Source organism: Oikopleura dioica, chromosome 1 (assembly GCF_907165135.1).
Source record: "Oikopleura dioica chromosome 1, OKI2018_I68_1.0, whole genome shotgun sequence".
NCBI lineage: Eukaryota > Metazoa > Chordata > Appendicularia > Copelata > Oikopleuridae > Oikopleura > Oikopleura dioica.
The window spans coordinates 8,991,186-9,011,527 of NC_137291.1; the positions used below are offsets into that span (position 1 = coordinate 8,991,186).

The window sequence follows — 20,342 nt, forward strand, 5'->3', positions numbered from 1 at the left end:
CATTATGCGTGTTTTTACAGGGGACTCGGCAGATCGGGCAGTTATAATTGAGCGAATAAAGAAATGGTTAGTTTGGCTTTTGCGGGCGACAACCGTCCGGGACTGGGAATTTGTCTGGATGAGTTATTTCCATGAGCTTTTTTATTCTCAGATTCGCTGATCCTTGAGCCGTCGCCATTTGCTCCATTTCTTTCAGCTGGCCGTAAACGGAGCCCTCGTGAGTTGTGCTGCAGGTGACCTAGAATCGGTGATGATTCCAATTGGACAAACGAGTTTAGAGCGAACCTGGCTGAGATAATGAATTTGGTTCGTCAAGGCACCTTCGACTTCGTCAATCTCCTTGAGAAACTTGTCGGTCAGTTTGACAGCATTCTTTTCCGATATCTTTTCAGTGCCAAGCTCGCCAATGACTTGTCCACAGTTCTTGATCGCACTGACAAGCTGCTTCTCAATTTGGTCAAGCGCTTTCAACTTGCCCTCTGTGTCAAGTGATGATATAGCTTCTCTCTTCGCCATTCTAGAAAATCCGCTCTGTATCAAAAAGGTTGAATATGAATTATCGAATTTGAGTATTGATGTCAAACATCAGAGAACATTTGAAGCTGAGTGTGAGGCATGGCGATGTGAGATGATCCGATGTAAATATCGGAAGTAAATGAACAAGTATTTTTAGATGTAAACCAGCTCGAAGAAGCCTTGAAAGTTTGATTTGAAAGCTCGTATGCTGCGCGCATCTCAGAAGGAGCAACTCCTCCGAGGATAAAAACAACTGTCTTTCGCTTTTGAGTTCCAGATTTTAAACTAAATTTCAAAGTAGAGAAGAGCACTTGAAAAAAAGATTCACCTTGACATCTTGGGCTTGACTGATTGAATTTTATTGAAAATCCTCTCATCAAGTTCTCCCACCTGCGCGAAATGGATCAAATCGGTGATTCGCGATATGTATCTGGAGTCTGTGAATTTTATGTCTTCCTCGTTCTGTTTTCTTTTCGGCATCTTTGTTACGATTGGCAGGTCTTTATCGATAACAGTTGCATTGAAATATCGCATGTTCTTGACGATCTTCCACTTTTCTTCATGGATACCAGCATTTTTCAGCAATTGATTGATCTTTTCTTCCTCGAGGCCTTTCTTATTATGGCAAAGGAGAAGAATGAGACGCATCTTCATCTCTTCTGATAATTCCTTGTTTAAAATCCAAGGAATTACAGCTTTAATCGGCTTATCTGCTGAATCGCAAGCAAGATCTTGCTCCGCATCGCACAAATCATCAATCCACGAATCATAATTTCGATCGAGCACCTCTGAGATAGAAATGTGCCGTTCAAGTTCTTGAATTTGCTTCTGAAAATGCGGAAGGCGGCGCATCAAGTTTGCGAGAGATTTAGTCGAGCCATCAGACTTGTTCAATCCACGCTGTCTAGCCATGAGGTCATCGTATTTATTAGCTAATTTTTTCATCACATCTGCCATGTGTAAATGCCTGAGGCTTGCCCATGTCTTGTCCTCGGTTTCATCAAGAAGTAGTTGTCTATCTTCAACTGTGACGATGTCTCCATCAGCTCGGAGGACATCGTAAGCCATCGCCTGATAAGTGAGTTCGTGAAGAAGAGGCGCGAAGGGATCGTAACTTCTGTCAACAATTATCAAATCGCCGATAGTGGAGGCAAGTCTTCCATTCTGGTTCAACTTCTTTCTGGTCAATGAAGCCAGGTCAACGCAATTGCATATTTGAGACTGAAAGTACATGTCGAAATCGCCACCAAGGGCGATGGCAACGGTATTGAGTTGCTCGGCCAGCCTCTCTAGTTTCCTCTGACGATAAGAGTCATCGATTATTCGTTTGTAAAATTTAGGCTCGTCCAGAAGAAAGACGCGGGACTCAAAGGGCAGGAACGCAACATCTATTTCGCGTAATGAGGAAATCTTCTTTCCAGCTCGAGATGTTGCGATGAAGGAGAAAAGATAATCCGGAAGGCGATCAGTGAGATAGAGATGAATGCCTATACGAAAACCAAAAGTGAGTCTTCCATGATTTCACAAAGGAGCACACTCGTTTTAGTTTTTTCACACATTCACTCTTCAATTACATTTATACTGGTCTCTCTTCACGAAATCATCAACAACGATGCTCAGGGACATTCTTGTTGGAGTGATGAAGTAAATCGCGTCGACGTCTGGCATCGGCCGCCTTTTTTTATTCAAGTCCTCGACAATTACGATCTTTTCTTTCAACAAATCGCTCATCTTTGTCGACTGCGAAAGGATCTTCGTTGTCATCGAGTCAAGAACAAGGACTTTCCAGTTGTCATCCCTCTCCAGCTCGAAGATGTCCTTGTAAACTCCTCAATTGAGTTGAAATTTTATCCTCGATACAGTTAGTACGTACTGTTGGCGACATAATCAACGAGCATATTTTCCCGAGCGATTTACTTCTCTAAAGGTCAACTAGTCAACGCCTTCTATTTTTGATTGCACACATTTTTTGCATGTATGAATGTCTGTAATTTTGTTGTCACAAATGTTTAGAATATTTTTTGTGATTATATAAGAAGTTATAGGGCTTAGTTTACGACATTCAGCAGTATATTTAAATAGTATTTATGTTAAGACGAGAAGAATATATCCGTAAAGTGATGACGTAATCGTGCAAGGTACGAAAGAACGAAATGTTAAAATTGGCTTTTTGAAGAATAGGGTTTGAAGCGAATGAAATAGTCAGAAATGGTATTTTACCGAATAATTGGAAAAATAAAGGAAGTGTTTTATGTTTGTTTTACGAAGAATTTCTCAAATAGGAGCGACTTAAGGTATCAGCCGTATTTAGCAAAGGCTGGGTTGGAATATGCGTTTGAATTTTGATTTGTGTTGCGGTTGATGGTGGCCAGAAATGGATCTAAAGAAAAATATCTTTTTTCTCTCGTTTTAAAGGCGATCGTGTTACCATATTTTTGAGCATCGTCTAATGTCGATAGGTCATGAAGGAAACTAGAAGGGGTGATCATCTTATGGGACCCTAAAAAGGTTGAGTTTCTGCTGTATAGTTTTGTACATGCAAATTATGTGACGAGTAATTTCTTGTTGGCTTTTCTACAATTAGTAAGACATTTTATGAGACTGACAAATGGGATAAAAAAGCTTGAGCGATAAATCGACAACATCTAGTCACCTATTCTCCGTAATCATTGAAGCTAACTTCTGTGACTCGGGTCAAATCGCCCGTCATATTTAGAAAATCTCTCGGTCGAACCAGGTGCGTTGATCCTTTGTTTGTGCAATTAGTTTTTTGAAAAGACAAAATTGTTTTTGAATTTAATTATCGAAGACTTACCGACGAGAACTTCCCACTTCTCTCTGGCTTGATTATTTCCGCGGCCACCACTTCTCTATAACAAGGTTACTATGAGTAAACAATTGCTAAGAGGCCAAGGTTTGGCTCTAGAGTTACTAATGCCGAAGAGCGACTAATGCGTAGGCGCAGCTCTGGGCACACAAAGTGAATGAAAAGGCTGGCGAATTTTTACCTGAGGGACGTAATCGCGGGATACTTCGTACGCGCACCGCATTTCAGAGCACGTCAATCCGCCAAGAACGAAGAGGATGATTCGAGGCCCCGATTTCGCCTCAAGCTTGTCGCCATCTTTTTTATGCCAGTGATAACGCGCGCTAGAAAAATCTTTTTAAAACAGTTATTCAAGCAAGCTAGACTCCTGGTGAATCAAATTCTGGCTACATAAATTGTATGATCAGTGTGATAAATGAGATTTAAATCATAATTGAATCAGATAATTGCGGTTCTAAAAGATACCTCGCGCCTTGCGCTTGCTGACGCGCACTTTTTGCTTCGCCACTAGAATAAAAATGCTTTTTACTTGACCTTCTTCTTTGGGATTTGTCTCTTTTGCGAGCCAGTTAGTTTTAAGTTAGGTCCTTTAGTTAATTTTTATCTGATACCCTGCGCTGTAAAACCGTCGACGAGCCTCTTTATTCCTTTCAAAACGGAGCATTCGAAAGAAATCTGCGCTCACAGACTTTCTTCAAGAAGAGTACATCCTTTTATCTACAAAAAAAAAAAACGTACCTTCTCACACCACCAGTAGACACCATCGGACGAGTTCCCGCGAGAAATTGGAAAACACGGTCGTCAAGTTTACCGTCTATCGCATACTTGCAAAATTTATTGACTTCGTTTCAAAAATATTGTTGTAAAGTACCTCCATAACGTCCTTTATACTAGGGATAAATCGGGAGAGCTGATATTTGACTGATGCTGAGCGATCTTTTCTGTTGATAGTTGGTGGCTTTTTGCGACCAGAGTCCATGGTAATAGGGACGTTGAGTTTCGCCATGTTTCGGATGATGCACTCATCCTTTTCCATGATTTGAGCGTGAGACACGAGCTTTGAAAGGTTCTCTTCTGTGATGCCGCCCTTGTTGTAGATGTACAGGAGGATAATTCTGATTTTATCGAGAGCATCGACGTTTCTAAAAAGCTAGTTGGAGCTTGACTCAACGAAAGACTTTCGTCGAAAGTCAACAAACTTACGAATCTAGTAGGATCGGAATGATGTTCTTCATGGGTTCTTTCAAGCGTTCACGATCACTAGTCTCACCAGTTGCCAGATCTTGCTCCACCTTGCACAACTTCTCCACGTTCTTCGAGTACTGCTTTTGACAGGCCTCAACAATGTGCATATGATTCAGATATGCTTGGATCTCCTTTTGGTACTGTGGCATCGCCTGCATCATCTTTGACAAGTCCTTGATCGAGGCGTTTTCGGAGGTCTTGTGTCGCTTTTCCTTCGCGAAGTTCTTGAATCGTTCCGGGATGGTTCTCATGCAGTCAGCGATGTGGTTGTGGCGGAACTCGTTCCACAGAGCATCATTTTCATCGAGGATGACTTCCTTTTGCGTTGTCTGGCCTCGGTCATTCGTCGTTTCGTATCGCATCACATCGTTGTCGATATCAAGCAGATCTTGTGCCATAGCTTGGTAGGTGAGTTCGTGAACGAGAGGAGTAACAGGATCGAAGCTTCGGTCGATGATGATCAGTTGAGTTTGATCCTTGAACGCACCCTCGCCCATTTTGGGATTATCAGCTTTAAAGCCATTCAGCTTTGCTTGTAAAATATTCGCGAGTTCCACTGCATTCTCGGACCAGCTCTGATGGCGAATGGAAGGGTACTCTCCAAGCAAGCTACACAATGTAGCCAACTGTTCGGCATAACGCTCGAGGGTTTCGACACGCGCAGCTGGATCGCTCGAGTTGTAGATCCGCTTGAAAGATTTTTCATTGTCAAGCATGTAAACTTGTGATTCATAAGGTAAAAAGGCGATGTTGATTTCTTTGAAGGTTCTGATGAATTTGATGACCCGGGAGCTTTTGAGCTCGTCCATGTGGTAGTCAGGGACGGTATCAGTGAAGTAGAGATGAACGCCAGTGTAGGTGTTGCGCGTTTTAAAGTCATTGATGAGCTTCGTTATGGACTCGTCGCAAGGAGAGATGAAGTAAATTGCTTCCATGTTGGTCATCGGCTGACGGGTCTTCGTCAGATCTTCAATCAATGTGATTCGCTCTTGCATAACGTCCGTCATTTTGCAACAGGAAGACAAGATTCTTGTGGATAGACGGTCCAGCACAAGGATTTTCCATTTGTCTTCTTCTCTTTGGTCCCGGATGACATCTTGCAAGATTTCTTGAAAAAAAAGGGTAAGTTTGAGTACTCTTCCATGATTTCAAAATTGTGACAAATTAACTCTAAAGTAGACTACTTACTTTGCCCGACAAGCTGTTTCAACGCCATTTTACGCGAATCCGAATATTCTCTCTTTATCTTAAAATTATCTTCTCAAACACTTAAAATATATATTTTGACTTGCTAGCTGCTTGTAGCGATTGTTGTATTTGGAAAGTATCGATTTCTGACATAGAAAGGCCGTCCTGCCATAGCTAGATGGCGCATCGATCTACTCATTTATTACAGAATCGATCAGTTAATTAAAAAACCTACAGTCACGTCAGCAGGGATCAGTTGTAACTCTCTGAGTATTCTGATCGACACGTACACATATTAATGACTCAAAGGTTCGCGATTAATTGTTAAACGTAAGTCATAGCCATTAAATCTAGCAATAAATACACATTTATGTTATCAAACTTGTTTTCATTTGGGGCAAGATATCAGAGAAAAGGACACGACAACAATATCGTGAGGGAAAAACATGTTCTCTTGTAGTAAATTTAAGAACTGGAACGGACAAAGATATCTGTAATGGGAGGGAAACGAAGAAGGGCAGTATAAAGGTACAATTAAAAAAGGCTAAGCAACAGAGAGGGCTAGAGCTAACTGGTTTATCGTCGGTAGTCGTCATACTTGGGTGGGGATCGTCCACTTCGTCGTGGAGGAGATCTGAGCGAAATTTGTTATTTCGACGATTCGGGAATCCGGGTTACCTGGAGCGCGATCGTCGAGATCGACTTCGGTCGGAGTAGCCGCCACCGCCGTTTCTCGATGAGCTTCCGTATCGGTCTCCACCAGAACTGCCATATCGGTCGTCTCGGCCACTGCCGCGGGAGCTTCCATATCGGTCGCCACCCGAGCTTCCGTATCGGTCACCTCCACCGCCGAAGCTGCTGCTGCCGCCACCGAATCCTCCGCCTCCGCCGAAGGAGCGACCACCTCGGTCACCACCGAATCCGCCTAGAGTTAAATAAAATACTTCAATAGAAGGAGAAAATTATACCTCCACGGCCACCGCCGCGTCCACCACCACGACCTCGTCCGCCTCCACGGCCTCCTCGGCCGCGTCCCATCGACCAGTCTTCAGCGATGGCGTTGAGCTTCTCAGGAACTCGCTGGTCAGCATCCTTCAGAATGCCAACAAGACCCGCAGCATGCTGGTAAAAGTGTTTATAAAAGTTTTTATTTTTAATGTACCTTGGCGTCGCTCTGGGTGAAGAAAGTGTAACTGGTTCCCTTTGCGTCTTTTCCTCGAGCAGTTCGCCCGATTCGATGGACGTAGTCTTCGATCTGCGACGGGAAGTCAAAGTTGACAACGAATTTAACATCATTGATATCTATAATTTCCAGTTGACGCCAGGTGTTTATACATTATGAGAGGATCGACTTAAGTTTCCTGCGTGTATGTGTAGCAAATGTCTACGATACACGTAGAGCTACAAGTTTTCTGCTGTCCGCCCTCAAGATGATGATTTTTTTCTTCGATGTCGCTTGATGCTTGACCACGTTGTTGAGGTGTGCCCGGTGTGCGAATATAGTAAAAGAGCTTCTGGCCAAATAGTGATCCAACGAATGAGTTCGTCTATCCCCGCATGTTATTACAAGAACATCATACAAGAACAGTGAACGCAAGAATATGTCGGGCCAGAATAAAGCGTCGTATTCGCACAAATAGGCACACACAGTGTGGCGGCCAAGCAGCAGAACATAAATCACCAGCTCGGGAGCGAAGAGGATTGGACCACACCAAGGATTCATCCGTCTCAAGTCAAGGTCCCTGACTCATCAAGAACTCCTCCTCACGTGGACGTAAGTAAGTCGAAATTTTCTTGAGGCGCGCGGGTAATTTAGATTTTTCGCGCCCCTCAACACTTCCGAAAGTCAAGAAGTCATGATGATGATGCTCATAAGCTTCATAACCACTTCGGCGCGTTATTGACAAAGGATAAGTGGGATCTTTGTCAAGCTAGAAGCAGGGAATGCCGATCGGAACAACGCTTCTGGCTAGTGCACCAGGCGGCGTTACACGGATCGACAGGAGACTGGGTGTGTTTCTGTACGTACCGAGGCCTCGGGAGGCGACGTCCGTGGCAATCAGGATTGGTGTTCGACCGCTTCGAAAACGCTTGAGCACATGGTCTCGCTCGCTCTGGCTTTTGTCTCCGTGGATTGCACTAATAAATTATTAGTAATAATACATGTTTTCAAGTTATCAGATTCTGGATATTAAAACTGAGCATATTGTACATGGTAGATGACGAAAATGGAGGTCCAAAAATGACACGAGATATTGGATAATCTGACTAGACAGACGACTGGTTAATTCGTCGTGAAATTTAGTTCATAAAAATGTTATTAGTCCAATAATATTGGCAATATTTCCTAAACTTCCTTTGGTTGTTTATAATTTACATTGGTCCCCGTTCAAAACGGAAAAATAGTTGTCAGTCACGTGTTCGAAAAGAGTGCCAGAAACAGATGCTAAGGACTTCTCGAGCGTAAAAATCGATCAATGCTCAGCCACTTGAATATGACATCTCAGGCATTCTAATTCCTATTCTGAGCTTTCCCCACAACAAATCCAGGCGTTCTAATGATCGACTTACGCTGCTTCCCATCGGAGTCGTTTCATTTTGAAGGCAAGCTCGTCAGCCCGACGTTTTGTTTCGGTGAAGATGATGGTCTTTGATTCCCGTTCGTCCATGAGATGACTTACGAGTTTCATGAGTTTCTCGTCCTGAAAGAGACTATATAAAGATTTCGATAGAAAGTCTATCGAATACATAATTAAATCCCGCGTCAAACCTCAAAGGCGTGAGTTTGAATAAGAAAAAAGGAAATGAAGGGTTGAAATTGAAAAATAACAAGGCCGCTTTCTCCGCATGGGAGCGGAAGTCAATATCAATCGTCGGGCTCATCAGCATCCCTTGAAAGCAGTCAGTTGCCGGAAGCGGCGACTGTGAAAATTAAAACCCGTCGCATGAAAGTCCATCAAAAAAGATGATGAACCTGCTGGGCGCCGCTTTGATCGCAGGTGCTACTGTTTCGTGTGAAAGGTGTCATGATTACGATAACGCTCCTTACTGTCATTGAAAACAGTTGTGTTCCGTTCCGGTTCATTATGGGTAGGCCGCGAGGGGGCAATTAGGCCAGTACTTTTCAAGTTCACCCGCGTCGCTTGGAACAGCGGCGATTTGCCGCCTTGAGGTGCAGTAATGTGCAGCTGGCGGAGCTGGCGAGCGCGAGATGGCGCGTCGCACACCCTCTCCCATCTTTCCTATAAAACCCTACGAGCTTGCTTACCAGTCATCATACAGTTTCAAGCTACTTATCAACAAAGTAAAGCAACTCAAGAAAAAAATGACCGAGAAATCTCGAATTCAAAAGCGAATCGCCAAGATGGTCGACTTTTTGACTCGCCGACGACCAAGAGACAGTGATAAACGAAAATCATCAGTGAAGGGTGTTCAAAGACGAAGATCGATGCCCGCTAGAGAGCGAAATGCGATCAACCAGTCGGCGATCTGGCGACAGAACATCGCCGAACTCTGCGAAGAGTACGATGTTCACGCTGAAGCCAAGTACGCAACCCTCTCTTATCGCAAAAATGACAGGATCGAGCGTGTCGCACCACTTGATTTGACCTGTACGCTCGGAAAAATTCATTTTCAAAAAGAGCTCTTCCAAGAGGACGTCGAAGACCTCCGACAAGAGGCGTTTTACCTCCGTCAAACCCGCGACCGACTTTTCGCCGAGAACGCGTCGATCAAATTCAGACGATCTGTTGGAAGCAGACTCGACAATCTGGTTTACTAACTCTATATCTTTTCCCTGTACATAGTATTAATTTAGCACCTTTTAAACAGATATCTAATAAAATAAAAAAATACAATTACTCAGAAACAAACCTTTTCAAATTGATCGCAGATATCGACAATTTGAAGAATTCGCTTGTTGGCAGCAAGCTTGGTCGATCCAATCGTAGCGTGGATGTAGTTATCCCCGAGGAAATCATCGGCGAGGGTCTGGACTTCTTTCAGCCAGGTAGCACTGAAGAACATTTTGAAGGGAGGAAATGGAATTGATTGAGAATCTACCTGTACATAAGAAGCTGTCTGTCTGGTCGAATTTGATCGATAATCTTTCGGATTTGCGGCTCAAATCCCATGTCTAACATTCTGTCAGCTTCGTCAAGAACCTAAATTCGGGATAAACTTTTTATTCGTTTGCTTTTTTTTCTTACAAGGTATGTACATCGCTTGAGATTGGTTTTGCCTGCTTCGAGGAAGTCTAAGAGACGACCGGGAGTAGCGATGACGATTTCAACACCCTTTTCGAGGTCGCGAATCTGAGGTCCTTTCGGGGCACCGCCAAAGACGCAGGTGGTGTAGATATCCGAGCTTTCAACGAAATCGCGGGAGACTTGCTCGACCTGCTGCGCCAGTTCTCGGGTTGGGAGAAGGACGACGGCGATTGGGCCATCTCCTCGCTTCAGGGGCTCCTTGACACAAGGGTTAAAAACAGCTGAAAGGGGGAACTTTCTTACCTGGGCTCGAATGTGAAGCATAGAAGGCAGGAGGAACGCAAGGGTCTTTCCAGAGCCAGTTCTGGAGATACCGACCATGTTGAGTCCAGACAGACCGATGGGGAAACCGATCGATTGAATTGCCGTTGGCTCTGTAAACTTGCAACGTTCGATGCATTTCAAAATGTAGCTGGGGAAGTTGCACTCTTGGAATTTGAAGACAGGGCGAGGGCACTAGAATCAAGAGGTTAAATATTATCATATTGGTCGATAGTTACCTTGTTGTGGCCCTTTTCGATAACGCTGACTTCTTTTTCTTGAGTCCAGTCTCGAATAGCCGAGCTGGGTCTGTTCGCGACATCCTCGTGCTCATTGTAGAAGTCTTTCTTGAAAGGCATGAGGTTTTCGCGCTTCCAATCGATGCGACCAAGACGGGATCCGGGATCGGAGAACTTGCCGCCCGCTCCGAATCCACCTCCGAAGCCGCCGCCGAATCCTCCTCCGCCGCCGCCATAGCCGCCGCTTCGACCACCATAGCCGCCTCCGCCGCCGTAGCCGCCACCATAACCGTTTCCACCATACATTCTACAACAATTAAGTTTATATTGAAAATATATTTGCAAAATAGTAAAACACGGACTGTAAGACTTATTAAAACTAAAAAAGAACTTTCGAGAAGTCCTAAAAATCTGGAAAAGTTTCGTCACTTTCTCGGTGTCCAATAAGGTGCCTTATTTTTTGACAATTTTTTCGAATGACTTTCTCTACTGGTAAATCGTAAGAAGACGACAAGAAGACGTGAAATACTCGAATTCCCCGGTTTTTGTGTCAACGCGAGAAAAAATGACAATTACGAAAGAAGGCTTCGATTGGCCGCGCCGATCCAGAGTTCGATGACTCACGCGACGAGAATTATGCGACGTTAGAATTTACTCTCTTATCAGCTTCCTCCTGTAACAGGAGTGCTGTTGCAGTGAGACTATGGAAATTATTTATTAAAATGAATCGTATGCCCATATTGTAGGTAGGATACTATGGATCTCGCTTTATTTGTAAAAAATGATTTTACTAAAATCTTAAAAAAAATCTTGCATCCCTCTTATCACTTTCTGCCTGTTACTAAGAGACTCTCAAAATATCAATATTTATTACAATGAAACTGAACACATGTCCAGAAGTGTAGTTGCTAGCTCTGAAACTTGTCTAAAATATTCAAGAATAATGTTGAAATGTCGATTTCTGATATTAATTCTTGATTTTAACCCACAAGAAATTGCCTTAGAATGGGTTGGAATCCTTTTGCCGCCAAGTCGAACAACCCCCTCGACAATGTCGAGCTTCCCGCCGACGCAGCAGTTCCCGACGCCCCTCAACAGCCTGGTGGAGTCAAAGAAGTCGAAAAAGCCGCAAAACAGAGCGGATCCGGCGGCGCTCAGAATATTGCTGCTCTTTCTGCTTCATTTTCGGACATGGGAAACTCCATGGCCGAGTTTTCCAACATTGTCAGCGATTTGAAAAGAAGTGGTCAATGGAACGAAGCGATCAAGGTTCACCTTCCCTACTTCAAATCACAATTTAAAACCTTCTTTAGATCATGAGCCAACACGAAGCCACCCAGCAAGAAAAGTACAAAGCGCAGTCTGAAGAACACAAGCTCCAGATCGAACAGCTCAAAGCTGGAGCTTTGAGAGAGCAAAACCAGGCCGAACTTGAGCGAAGAAAACATCAACACGAAATGGACATGAAAAAGGTCCAATATCAAGGTAAAAACAGGCTCTATCGACGAAAGGCTGAATGAAATCTTTTAGATCAACTGGCGCAGAAAAGAAAGGAAAAAGAAATGGCCATGGAATTAGAAAAGCAAAGACTAGCGGAGGAGCAGAGATTGGCTTCCTTGGAAAAAGAAGAGTCCATCAGAAGACGTAAAATACGCTTTATCGGGCCATCTTTACTCACGTTTTTTAGAAACGATCTTATGGCAGCAAGAAGAAGAGCTGAAAAAAGAAGGCCAAAAGGCAAAAATCCACGCTAGGGCAATGGCCGAAGTTGAGCGAGAAAACCACGACCTTCGGATGGAACAGAAACGCCTCGAAGCCAAAGAGCGAGGCAAAGCAGACGCTGAAGTTGGAAAGGAATCTGCGAAATTGCGAATGGAGTTGTTCAAGAGATTGATGCAGAATCAGGATGGTATGCTGACGAACGCGGCTATTTCTGGCGCGGGATTGATTTGCGCCTTCTTTGCGTTTAAAAATGCCTTTGGATTTGGATTCAGACATTTGGAAGCGATCACTACCAAACCTAATCTAGGTACCAGCTTCATAACATTCTCATTTTACCCGTTTTCTAGTGCAAGAAACGTCGCGAAAAGCCTGGAACACAGTCATCCCCAGTCTCATAAAACAAATGCGAGGGCAAACGGTGAAACGGCCCAATTATATTTTCAGCGAAAAAGTCCAAGCTAAAGTCGAAGACATCAAATTAGTTACAAGGTATAAAGCATCAGTTAGGAGCATCGTATTAGAAGTTAATCGCTTTAGAAACGCGTTGATCAATAAACAAGCGCATCGAAATGTATTACTGTATGGACCTCCTGGGACGGGAAAGACGTTGTATGCAAAATCGCTGGCTACTGATGCTAATATGCAGTATGCGATCATGTCTGGCGGTGATGTGGCTCCTCTTGGCGCTCAAGCGACTTATGAACTCAACAAATGTAAGTATAAGACTGTTATTAGACGATCATCGGGGTAAATAATTATTGTTGTTGGTTAGTAAGACCTTTTTAATTAGTATTTAACTGGGCTGACAAGTCAAAGAAGGGCCTGGTCTTGTTTATTGACGAAGCGGAAGCGTTTTTGCGACCAAGAGATGAAAACATGTCCCCAGAGTTGCGATCAGTCATCAACACCTTCCTCGCGCGAACTGGTGAACCAAGCAACAAGTAAGAATATTGAATCAGTTGCTCGTTTTATCATTATTATTTCAGAATGCAAATCGTCCTTGCAACGAACCAGGTTAACCAGCTTGACTCGGCCGTGTTAGATCGAATGAATGAGCTTCTCGAAATCCCCCTTCCAGAGTTTCCCGAGCGTGAAGCCATGCTCAAACAATACATTTTGCGACGGGGCACCAAATCTCTCTCGAACAAAAGGCTCTTCTCATAAAATTTTTTTCAAATTTGAAATTTTCAAAGTGCGGAGTCAATAAACAATAATCCTCCTTTTCGTACCCCTAATAAAGTCGAAAGTCATTGAGCCAGCGTCGATGAAGGACCAGCGTGTTAGTCTTTCCGAGGACGTCATTCCCAACTTTAACGATATCTGCAACGATTTGGCGAAAATTACCGAGGGAATGAGCGGCCGAGAGATTGAGAAAATGTGCAGCAATGTTTACGTAAGCATTAAGTTTTCCTTTCGTCTTTTGAAAGTTGATTCTTTCAGGCATCTGCAGTTTCGAAAGAAGAGGCTGTTATCGACCGGGCAGAGCTAGAAACAGCTGCGAAAGAATACAAGAGCCAGAGCGACGAGAAAGCTAGAATCAGAGAGTATCAGCTCAAACGAGCCATGACGATTTAGGAAAATTATTGAAAGAAAAAATCGAAATATTTTATGATCCAAAAAGAAAAAAATCCTCTTCAAATGTGCCCTGCCCTGATTTCTATACTTTATTTATTTATTGATTCATCTCTTGTTGGTTGACAAAGAAAAGCTCAAATCTTAAATTCAAGAGTTTTGAGTTTTCATTTCATTCTCTAATTTATTTATTTCCTCACTGTATATATTGTGAGAGCGAAAAAACTCTGGCTGTTTCTTTTGATGCTACTTGAGATGATTGATCCTAGAATATTAACTTTCCCTCACACATTTTTGAATGAATTCAATTCCGAAATTGAAGAATTGAACTTTGGAACAAGTTCACAATTTTAAATCAGGATCTCAAAGTTTCTGAACACAAGTCTTTTTAGACAATGGAATATGACAAGGACCCATCGTATGTTCAACTAGTTACTGACATTGCAGATAAATTTAGCGAGTATGCAGCTTCACTAACAGTAAGTTCCCTTTGTATCCAACCCTTATAATGTTTTCAAGGCAAATGATTTGACGATTTCCTCGATCACCAAAACAGTCCTGTACCACTGGAACTTCTCCGCTGCCGATCTCATCTTTCCCCTCATCGCTGCCTTAGTAATATTTTTGCTGAAACAAATCATCGTAGGGATTCTCAATGCCATCGATCTCTCAAACTTTCAACCCGTCGACGCCAAAAAACTCCCCGAGTCAGTCTTTCAACTTATTATGTACAGGTATGTGTGCGCTTATTAGATCATTTTGCTTACTTTTTAGTGGCCTGTGGATTCTGGAGACGAAGATAGTACTCGACCACGATTTCCTTGTTAGCCCATCGAAGACTTTTCACAACTGGTCTGAAAAGCGAGAAGAACCACTGCCCTTTGATGCATACTGGCTGTATGTTACTGTTATTGGATTCTATATACAGGCGCTTGTCTGCTGCATTCTGATAGGTAACGAAATAAATTTCATAAATCAAGCCTTAATTAATTTTATTGAAAAGATGAGCGAAGAAAAGACACGAACGTCATGATTCTCCATCACATCGCCACCTTATTCCTCGTTGTTTTCTCCTTTGGAATGCGTTTCTGGGCGATTGGCTGCCTCGTCCTCTTCTGCCACGACATTTGCGACATATTCCTCGATGTTTCGAAGCTTTTCCTCTACTTTCAAAACCGAAAAGTGTGCTCAAAGCCGACTTGGTATATTTGCGAGGTTACGAAGTCAATCTCCTTCGGATTTTTTGTCCTGAGCTGGATTTGGTTCCGGTTTAATTTGTATCCAAGAAAGGCAATTTATGGCGCTGCCTATCACAGGTTTGAATACCTCCTTCTATTTTTTTATTAACTGTTTATTTATTAAGCATGGTTGAAATCAAAGGCGGCCCTCCAGTATATCCCTTTTACAGCTTCCTGCTAATGTCGATTCAAGTCATGCATATTTACTGGTTCTTCTTCATTTTCAAGCTTCTTCTGAAAATCCTTACTGGCGCCAAGTTGGACCGAGACACACGAGAATACGAGGAATCAAACGAAAAGAAGACCGACTAGTCACTAGTTCTGATGCTTATAATTTCTTTCTTGAGCCATTTTACCAGATTATTCTTCAATTATTCCCTGCTGATGAAATACTATCTTTATATAGTGTAAATAACCATACCACATATATTCATTTTGCACTTTTATAGTTCCAAAATAAAGGTCTCATAGTGAAAAATCAAGCAGTTTCATCAGAAATCACACTTCTTTCGTGCCGCTTATTGATTCTGATGAAATACACGGACTCTCCATCATTCGGTTATTCCAAAGAGTCAGGATCCTTCTTGACAATCTATCGCTCCGCTTTCGAATTTGGTCTTGTCGAAACTTTTTACTGCAGGCAAGAAGCACGACTACCATGTACATGATCATGTAAACCACGCATCCAACAACAATCCTTAAGTAGAATCGTTACAGTTCGATGGAAATTTACGGTTCAATGCATATTTTTCTCATTGCAGGTAAGAAAAAGCGTGAGTGGGGTCGTGAAATATTAAAATTTGTCCGCTTGGGTCAAGAATTTTAGAAATCAAGCTCATTGTTAGTATGAACTCACCATTCATAATGCTCAATAAACCAGTAGACAGAGTCTTCGGCTTTCTAGGGATGATCTTACGAAAAAAAATTTATTTGAATACTCTTAGAGTTGCTAGACTCTAGCAATTCCGAGTTGAAAAGTCTTCAACCCTGACTGTTTCTGAAAGATAGATTTCGTCTAGAATAATCGTTATATTCTTCAAATCAATGGTCATCGGTACCAATTTCTCTCTTTTCTGATAAAACCGCAATAAATTCAAATCGAATGAATAGAACAAACCAACATGTTTCCAAAGCAAATTGCTGAATTATTGATTAAACTTGAGCCTCCGATAAAGCTCACAAAAGCTCGATCGAACCGCGAGTGATGCGAAAATTCGCTTTTAGAAATATATTTATTAACAATGTGTGTCTGTTACAAATGAAAATAAGTGCAGAATTGGTTTCTTCGGGCATTGGATCTTCACGCATTTTTGGAAGAAATTATTAAATAAAATCTAATCTTCATCGCTATCTGGCGGTTTCGAGAGCCCTCGACGGACGATTTTCATCCTCTTCACCTAAAAGAAGGCTAGTAAGTCGACCACGTCCCCGGATGACATTCGCTGTCGTTTCAGCTAAACAAGATCATTTATCTAACGGGGCATCCAGTGGTTCGAAAATAGAGGATATCTCTTCTTAATATATGTTATCTTACCGATGGCTGTCCATTTGGGGGAGTCATTGGTCCACCAGGAGGCATGCTTGACGATGATGTTCCCGAATCAGTAGAGTCTGAGATAAATATTAATGGCCATACTTATCCGGTTTTCTGGCTTACGTGGTCTTGGGGGACCAGGACTCACAACAGGACTTCGTATGTGAGGCGAGCGGACTCCATGCGGCTGTGGATGATTAGGGTGAGGCTGCTGTTGACTTATTTGCATTTGGTGGTTTTGCAGCGCGGCTAGTTGGGCTGGATTTAAGGCTGCTGGTGGAGCTCCCTGGCGTTGAATGTGTGGTACACTGGTAGGCGGATGCATTGGGGGCATTCTGTTTTGCACTGGCAATCTAGGTCTAAACAGACAAGTTAGAGGTTAGATCCATGAAATCAAAAGTTTGTCAGTTGATTGTTTATTTAAAACTTTTTGTTTGAAGCACAGAAAAACAACACCTCACCTTTGATGATGCATTGGCATCTGATGCTGAGGCGGAACTGTTCTCTCAAAAACAATATCTCCCAGCTTCTGAGCCGCAAAACCGCGAATGAATTGTTGTCCCCGATGATTAAACTGTATGTTTGTGTTGCAGTGCCTCAGATTCTGCTCTGTTGGTGCTGGCTCCCGGAGAATAAGGTTGAAATAGTCCTTCACCAAGCGACGGGCGTACAGTAACCCCTTCGTCTTTGAAGGATCGGAAATGTACTCGATGAAGTTTTCCGAATGCCGAATCGCATTGAGCAGCTTTTTGGAAGTGTTCACCATCGATGAAGCTTCGCGTTTTCGCTGACCACAGATGTTTCGAACTTGAACTTGAAGCTCTTGTTGTTTCGTCTTGACTAAATTGGTGATCTCAGCAAAGTAGCTTTCTATTTGTTTGTTCAGCACTTCTTCTTGCTTGTGAAGATCAGCGAGACGAGCCTGTCCCATGTTCATGAAGTTTTGTAGGTTGGCCTTTTTCTGGACAAGCTCTGGGAACGCAAGTTGAAGTAGTTTTCGCTCTTTAATTCCTGCGTCTGCCACAAAGTCGTATCTATGCTCTTTGTGGTGCTGGAGTTGACAGTCTCTACAGGTCATCATGTCGCAACTTTCACAGAACAACTGCAAGGGCTCACTTGGATGTTCTTTGCAGTACTTAGTTTCGTTTTCTACAACTGGCGCTTCATCGACAAGCTGGTGATTTTTCGTGATCTTGACTCTTTTGTGCGCTGTCACGCAAATTTCACAAAGCCATTCGGCACACTCGACGCAAAATTTCACCCCATCGACATCTTCATCGCAGCAGCTGCATTTCTTTGACTGCGAGGTTGGACTTTGCTTGTCAACCTCTTCAGAGATAAAATGATTGTCCGATAGAAGTGTTCTTGGAGTCAGGCATCGACAAACTGGGCAGAGAATTTTCCCGTCGCTTGTTTGCGGCGCTGCTCTCTCTTTCTCCGATTTATCGAGGCATTCTGCGCAGAAGGTGTGAAGACAACCAAGCAGCTTTCCGTTTCCGCCGACTTTGTTGGAGCAAACGCCGCAGTTTTCAAATACATCGGTGGGATTAACTGGACTTGAATTCGCTTCCTCTTGCACTGAAAAAAAATTGATTTCGAGCACTTCTGGTCATCGATTTATTGATTTTGTAAATTATTCATTGAATAAATAGTTAATGATAAATAATCCTACTTTATTTTTTTTCTACGAGATTATATATTTGTAAATAATATATCAATTAATAAATACATTGTAAACATGCAGCTTACCATTTATTACTTGTACAGTCGGATCCTCAATTGCATTAGCTTCGTCATCGACCGGTTCCTCTTTCGCCAGCAACAGTGTAATTGGCGTATCATCGTCACCTTCATCTTGAATCCCTGTAAGTTGCATTTTATAACTTCTCTTTTACTCGGCAAAAAAATGTTTGTGGGGAGCAGACCCGTTTTATAACGAGCAAATTGACATAAACCCACGCTTTTTGGAATCTAGCGCCACCTGGTACAATCCGGTTTGAACTGGTCCGTGCGTACTACACTCAGTGTGGTAATCTACTACACTTGGTTTGACAACTGTGGCGATTAAATTCGGCGATAAGTGAGTTTGTGTGGGTCAAAGGAATTAGCGTGGGTTTGACATTTCGGAGCATCCCCGGGGCCGCGCTCGGTCTGGTGCGCCGTCTAGTAGCTACCACACTCGAGTGGAACGTATGAAATGTCATTGGCATTTGTTGGCAAGACCACTTGAGATACTTTGTGGTTTTTAATTCCCGCGGGGGTCGACGATAAGTGGCACCTGATTTTTGGCTTGAATTAATTTTAGTCAAAATAAACAGAGGTAGAATTTGTACCTCAAACAGACATTTATCGTATAAATGGTCGTACAGTGGGGTCCCTCCCTTTCACCCCCCTAAATCGTTCCCTATTTTCACCCTCCCGCCGCGAAAAATGGGGTGAACGCGAGGGACCCACTGTACCTCACAAGTTAGGGATGTGAGATCATCGGATTAGATGAAAGAGATTGTACGGTGCAGTGAATTTATAGAGTAACCCGTGGTCAAGCAGTGCTTTCTTAGATCCCAGACTGACAATCTTTTCCTTCTAATTGATATTATCGACTCACTGATAATTGAAGTTATCAATCAAAGTTAGTTATCAACCAAATTGGTTTATATTATTTGAATTAAACCCAAACGACAAATTAAACATACCTGCGTTGTCAGGACTGTCAGGATCGTCAAACGTCAACTCGAAGTCAGACAATTGTTTGTGATATCGAACCAAGTTGATGATTTTATTATCTGGAGGGAAATGCTCAAGGAAGAGTTGTTCTTTGAACTTTTCTAGCGCAAGCATCTTCAGATTTGCTCGTATTTCTGATTGTTTCATCTCTGGCTGGCTAAGAAAAGTGGTCATGCGTTAAACTATAATTTTGCTTACTCTTTCAGTAAATTGTCGAGTTCTTGTTTGACAAATGTCCACATTTGTTGCTCGACGATGTCAGCTCCGTTGCAAATGTGATCTCCAGAAACTGAGTTGATGGTGTAGTTTTCAATATTAAAGAACTCATCATTTTTTACGATTGTCAGTTTGTTTTCGTTGAATTTGCTGATCTTCCCATTTGGTTGCTTTCGCTCTCTAGTGTAGCGGCCTTTCTTGCAGATTTTATCAGAAACTGTGACATTGTAAGTACGTTTGCAAGGATTTTCTCTTCCGTCGAACCAGAGCAGATGTATTTAAGACTTTTGCTAAACTTGATTTTCGCTGAAGGATGTATTCTCTATCGTTTTCGACCACTAACAGGTTTGGAAAGTTCTTTCCATTTCTCAAAATTTGTTTGATCCTTGTGGTTGGGGCCCCCAACTTGGGGGATCCATTTTCGGAATGAGAGAAAATGCTTCTTCGCCGAGGAAAGGTTGGCAAGAAATGCTCGCGATGCTGATAGTAGGTCGAAAGGTAGCGATAGGAGACATTCACACAAGTCGGAATTTATTGGTAGAGAGGCTCCAAAGGAAATAGTTTTATGAATCATGATCAAAGGCCCTTCTTTTGAGGGGTTTATAACAGTAAGTTTCAGTTTGATGACACTTTCAGTAGGTAAGTTAACTTTTACAGTAGTTGATTTTGTATAAAGTCAGTTAATGATAGCAATATTTCGATAGTCACCCCTGAAGAAATTCTTAGTGTCTGCGTACACAGGTAAAGCTTTGAAAACCCCTCAAATCGATCAGAGCTTACTGTAATCTCTTC

The 20,342-nt window shown here is 42.6% G+C and overlaps 7 protein-coding genes across 10 annotated transcripts; 2 read left to right on the forward strand and 5 right to left on the reverse strand.

Annotated features, from left to right (window-relative positions):
• Positions 1 to 5: 5 nt before the first annotated feature.
• LOC145695560 (mediator of RNA polymerase II transcription subunit 11-like) lies at positions 6 to 547 on the reverse strand. Its single transcript, XM_081772549.1, has 2 exons — positions 286 to 547; positions 6 to 238 (listed from the first exon to the last, which is right to left on the reverse strand). Exons 1-2 carry the CDS (start codon positions 514 to 516, stop codon positions 68 to 70), a joined length of 402 nt encoding a protein of 133 aa, XP_081628675.1. The 5' UTR covers positions 517 to 547; the 3' UTR covers positions 6 to 67.
• Positions 546 to 2,451, reverse strand: LOC145695555 (syntaxin-binding protein 1-like). The gene is made up of 2 exons (XM_081772544.1): positions 845 to 2,451; positions 546 to 801 (listed from the first exon to the last, which is right to left on the reverse strand). Exons 1-2 carry the CDS (start codon positions 1,747 to 1,749, stop codon positions 579 to 581), a joined length of 1,128 nt encoding a protein of 375 aa, XP_081628670.1. The 5' UTR covers positions 1,750 to 2,451; the 3' UTR covers positions 546 to 578.
• Positions 2,452 to 2,559: 108 nt separating this feature from the next.
• On the reverse strand, positions 2,560 to 5,897 carry LOC145695550 (syntaxin-binding protein 1-like). 3 transcript variants are annotated; one of them, XR_014133749.1, is made up of 10 exons: positions 5,777 to 5,897; positions 4,547 to 5,696; positions 4,215 to 4,485; positions 4,082 to 4,167; positions 3,809 to 3,850; positions 3,525 to 3,666; positions 3,332 to 3,386; positions 3,170 to 3,264; positions 2,945 to 3,016; positions 2,832 to 2,896 (listed from the first exon to the last, which is right to left on the reverse strand). XR_014133749.1 is itself a non-coding variant. In XM_081772538.1 (9 exons), the coding sequence occupies exons 1-9, from the start codon at positions 5,802 to 5,804 to the stop codon at positions 2,814 to 2,816; spliced, it is 1,929 nt and encodes a 642-aa protein (XP_081628664.1). In that variant the 5' UTR covers positions 5,805 to 5,897; the 3' UTR covers positions 2,560 to 2,813. The 3 variants fall into 3 exon arrangements, 2 of the variants coding, with proteins under 2 accessions (XP_081628664.1, XP_081628665.1); XM_081772538.1 differs by lacking the exon at positions 3,170 to 3,264 and having other exon boundaries at positions 2,560 to 2,896; XM_081772539.1 differs by lacking the exons at positions 3,170 to 3,264; positions 3,809 to 3,850 and having other exon boundaries at positions 2,562 to 2,896.
• LOC145695554 (putative ATP-dependent RNA helicase DDX5) lies at positions 5,866 to 10,850 on the reverse strand. Its single transcript, XM_081772543.1, has 11 exons — positions 10,545 to 10,850; positions 10,288 to 10,500; positions 9,985 to 10,242; positions 9,839 to 9,939; positions 9,650 to 9,791; positions 8,348 to 8,478; positions 7,806 to 7,915; positions 6,939 to 7,078; positions 6,745 to 6,898; positions 6,455 to 6,701; positions 5,866 to 6,410 (listed from the first exon to the last, which is right to left on the reverse strand). The coding sequence occupies exons 1-11, from the start codon at positions 10,848 to 10,850 to the stop codon at positions 6,353 to 6,355; spliced, it is 1,860 nt and encodes a 619-aa protein (XP_081628669.1). The 3' UTR covers positions 5,866 to 6,352.
• A 690-nt stretch (positions 10,851 to 11,540) lies between these two features.
• On the forward strand, positions 11,541 to 14,199 carry LOC145695922 (ATPase family AAA domain-containing protein 3A-like). Its single transcript, XM_081772977.1, has 10 exons — positions 11,541 to 11,813; positions 11,858 to 12,029; positions 12,075 to 12,188; positions 12,232 to 12,573; positions 12,614 to 12,755; positions 12,804 to 12,979; positions 13,057 to 13,207; positions 13,253 to 13,384; positions 13,506 to 13,659; positions 13,707 to 14,199. Exons 1-10 carry the CDS (start codon positions 11,550 to 11,552, stop codon positions 13,839 to 13,841), a joined length of 1,782 nt encoding a protein of 593 aa, XP_081629103.1. The 5' UTR covers positions 11,541 to 11,549; the 3' UTR covers positions 13,842 to 14,199.
• A 9-nt stretch (positions 14,200 to 14,208) lies between these two features.
• Positions 14,209 to 15,554, forward strand: LOC145695933 (ceramide synthase 1-like). The gene is made up of 5 exons (XM_081772988.1): positions 14,209 to 14,317; positions 14,358 to 14,572; positions 14,613 to 14,791; positions 14,842 to 15,154; positions 15,202 to 15,554. Exons 1-5 carry the CDS (start codon positions 14,234 to 14,236, stop codon positions 15,386 to 15,388), a joined length of 978 nt encoding a protein of 325 aa, XP_081629114.1. The 5' UTR covers positions 14,209 to 14,233; the 3' UTR covers positions 15,389 to 15,554.
• A 741-nt stretch (positions 15,555 to 16,295) lies between these two features.
• LOC145710754 (E3 ubiquitin-protein ligase TRIM33-like) lies at positions 16,296 to 19,888 on the reverse strand. Of its 2 annotated transcripts, none has more exons than XM_081788479.1 (7): positions 19,533 to 19,888; positions 19,304 to 19,491; positions 18,360 to 18,473; positions 17,072 to 18,188; positions 16,734 to 16,969; positions 16,611 to 16,687; positions 16,296 to 16,473 (listed from the first exon to the last, which is right to left on the reverse strand). In XM_081788479.1, the coding sequence occupies exons 1-7, from the start codon at positions 19,574 to 19,576 to the stop codon at positions 16,411 to 16,413; spliced, it is 1,839 nt and encodes a 612-aa protein (XP_081644605.1). In that variant the 5' UTR covers positions 19,577 to 19,888; the 3' UTR covers positions 16,296 to 16,410. The 2 variants fall into 2 exon arrangements, with proteins under 2 accessions (XP_081644605.1, XP_081644610.1); XM_081788484.1 differs by having other exon boundaries at positions 16,296 to 16,530.
• Between the last annotated feature and the right edge of the window lie 454 nt (positions 19,889 to 20,342).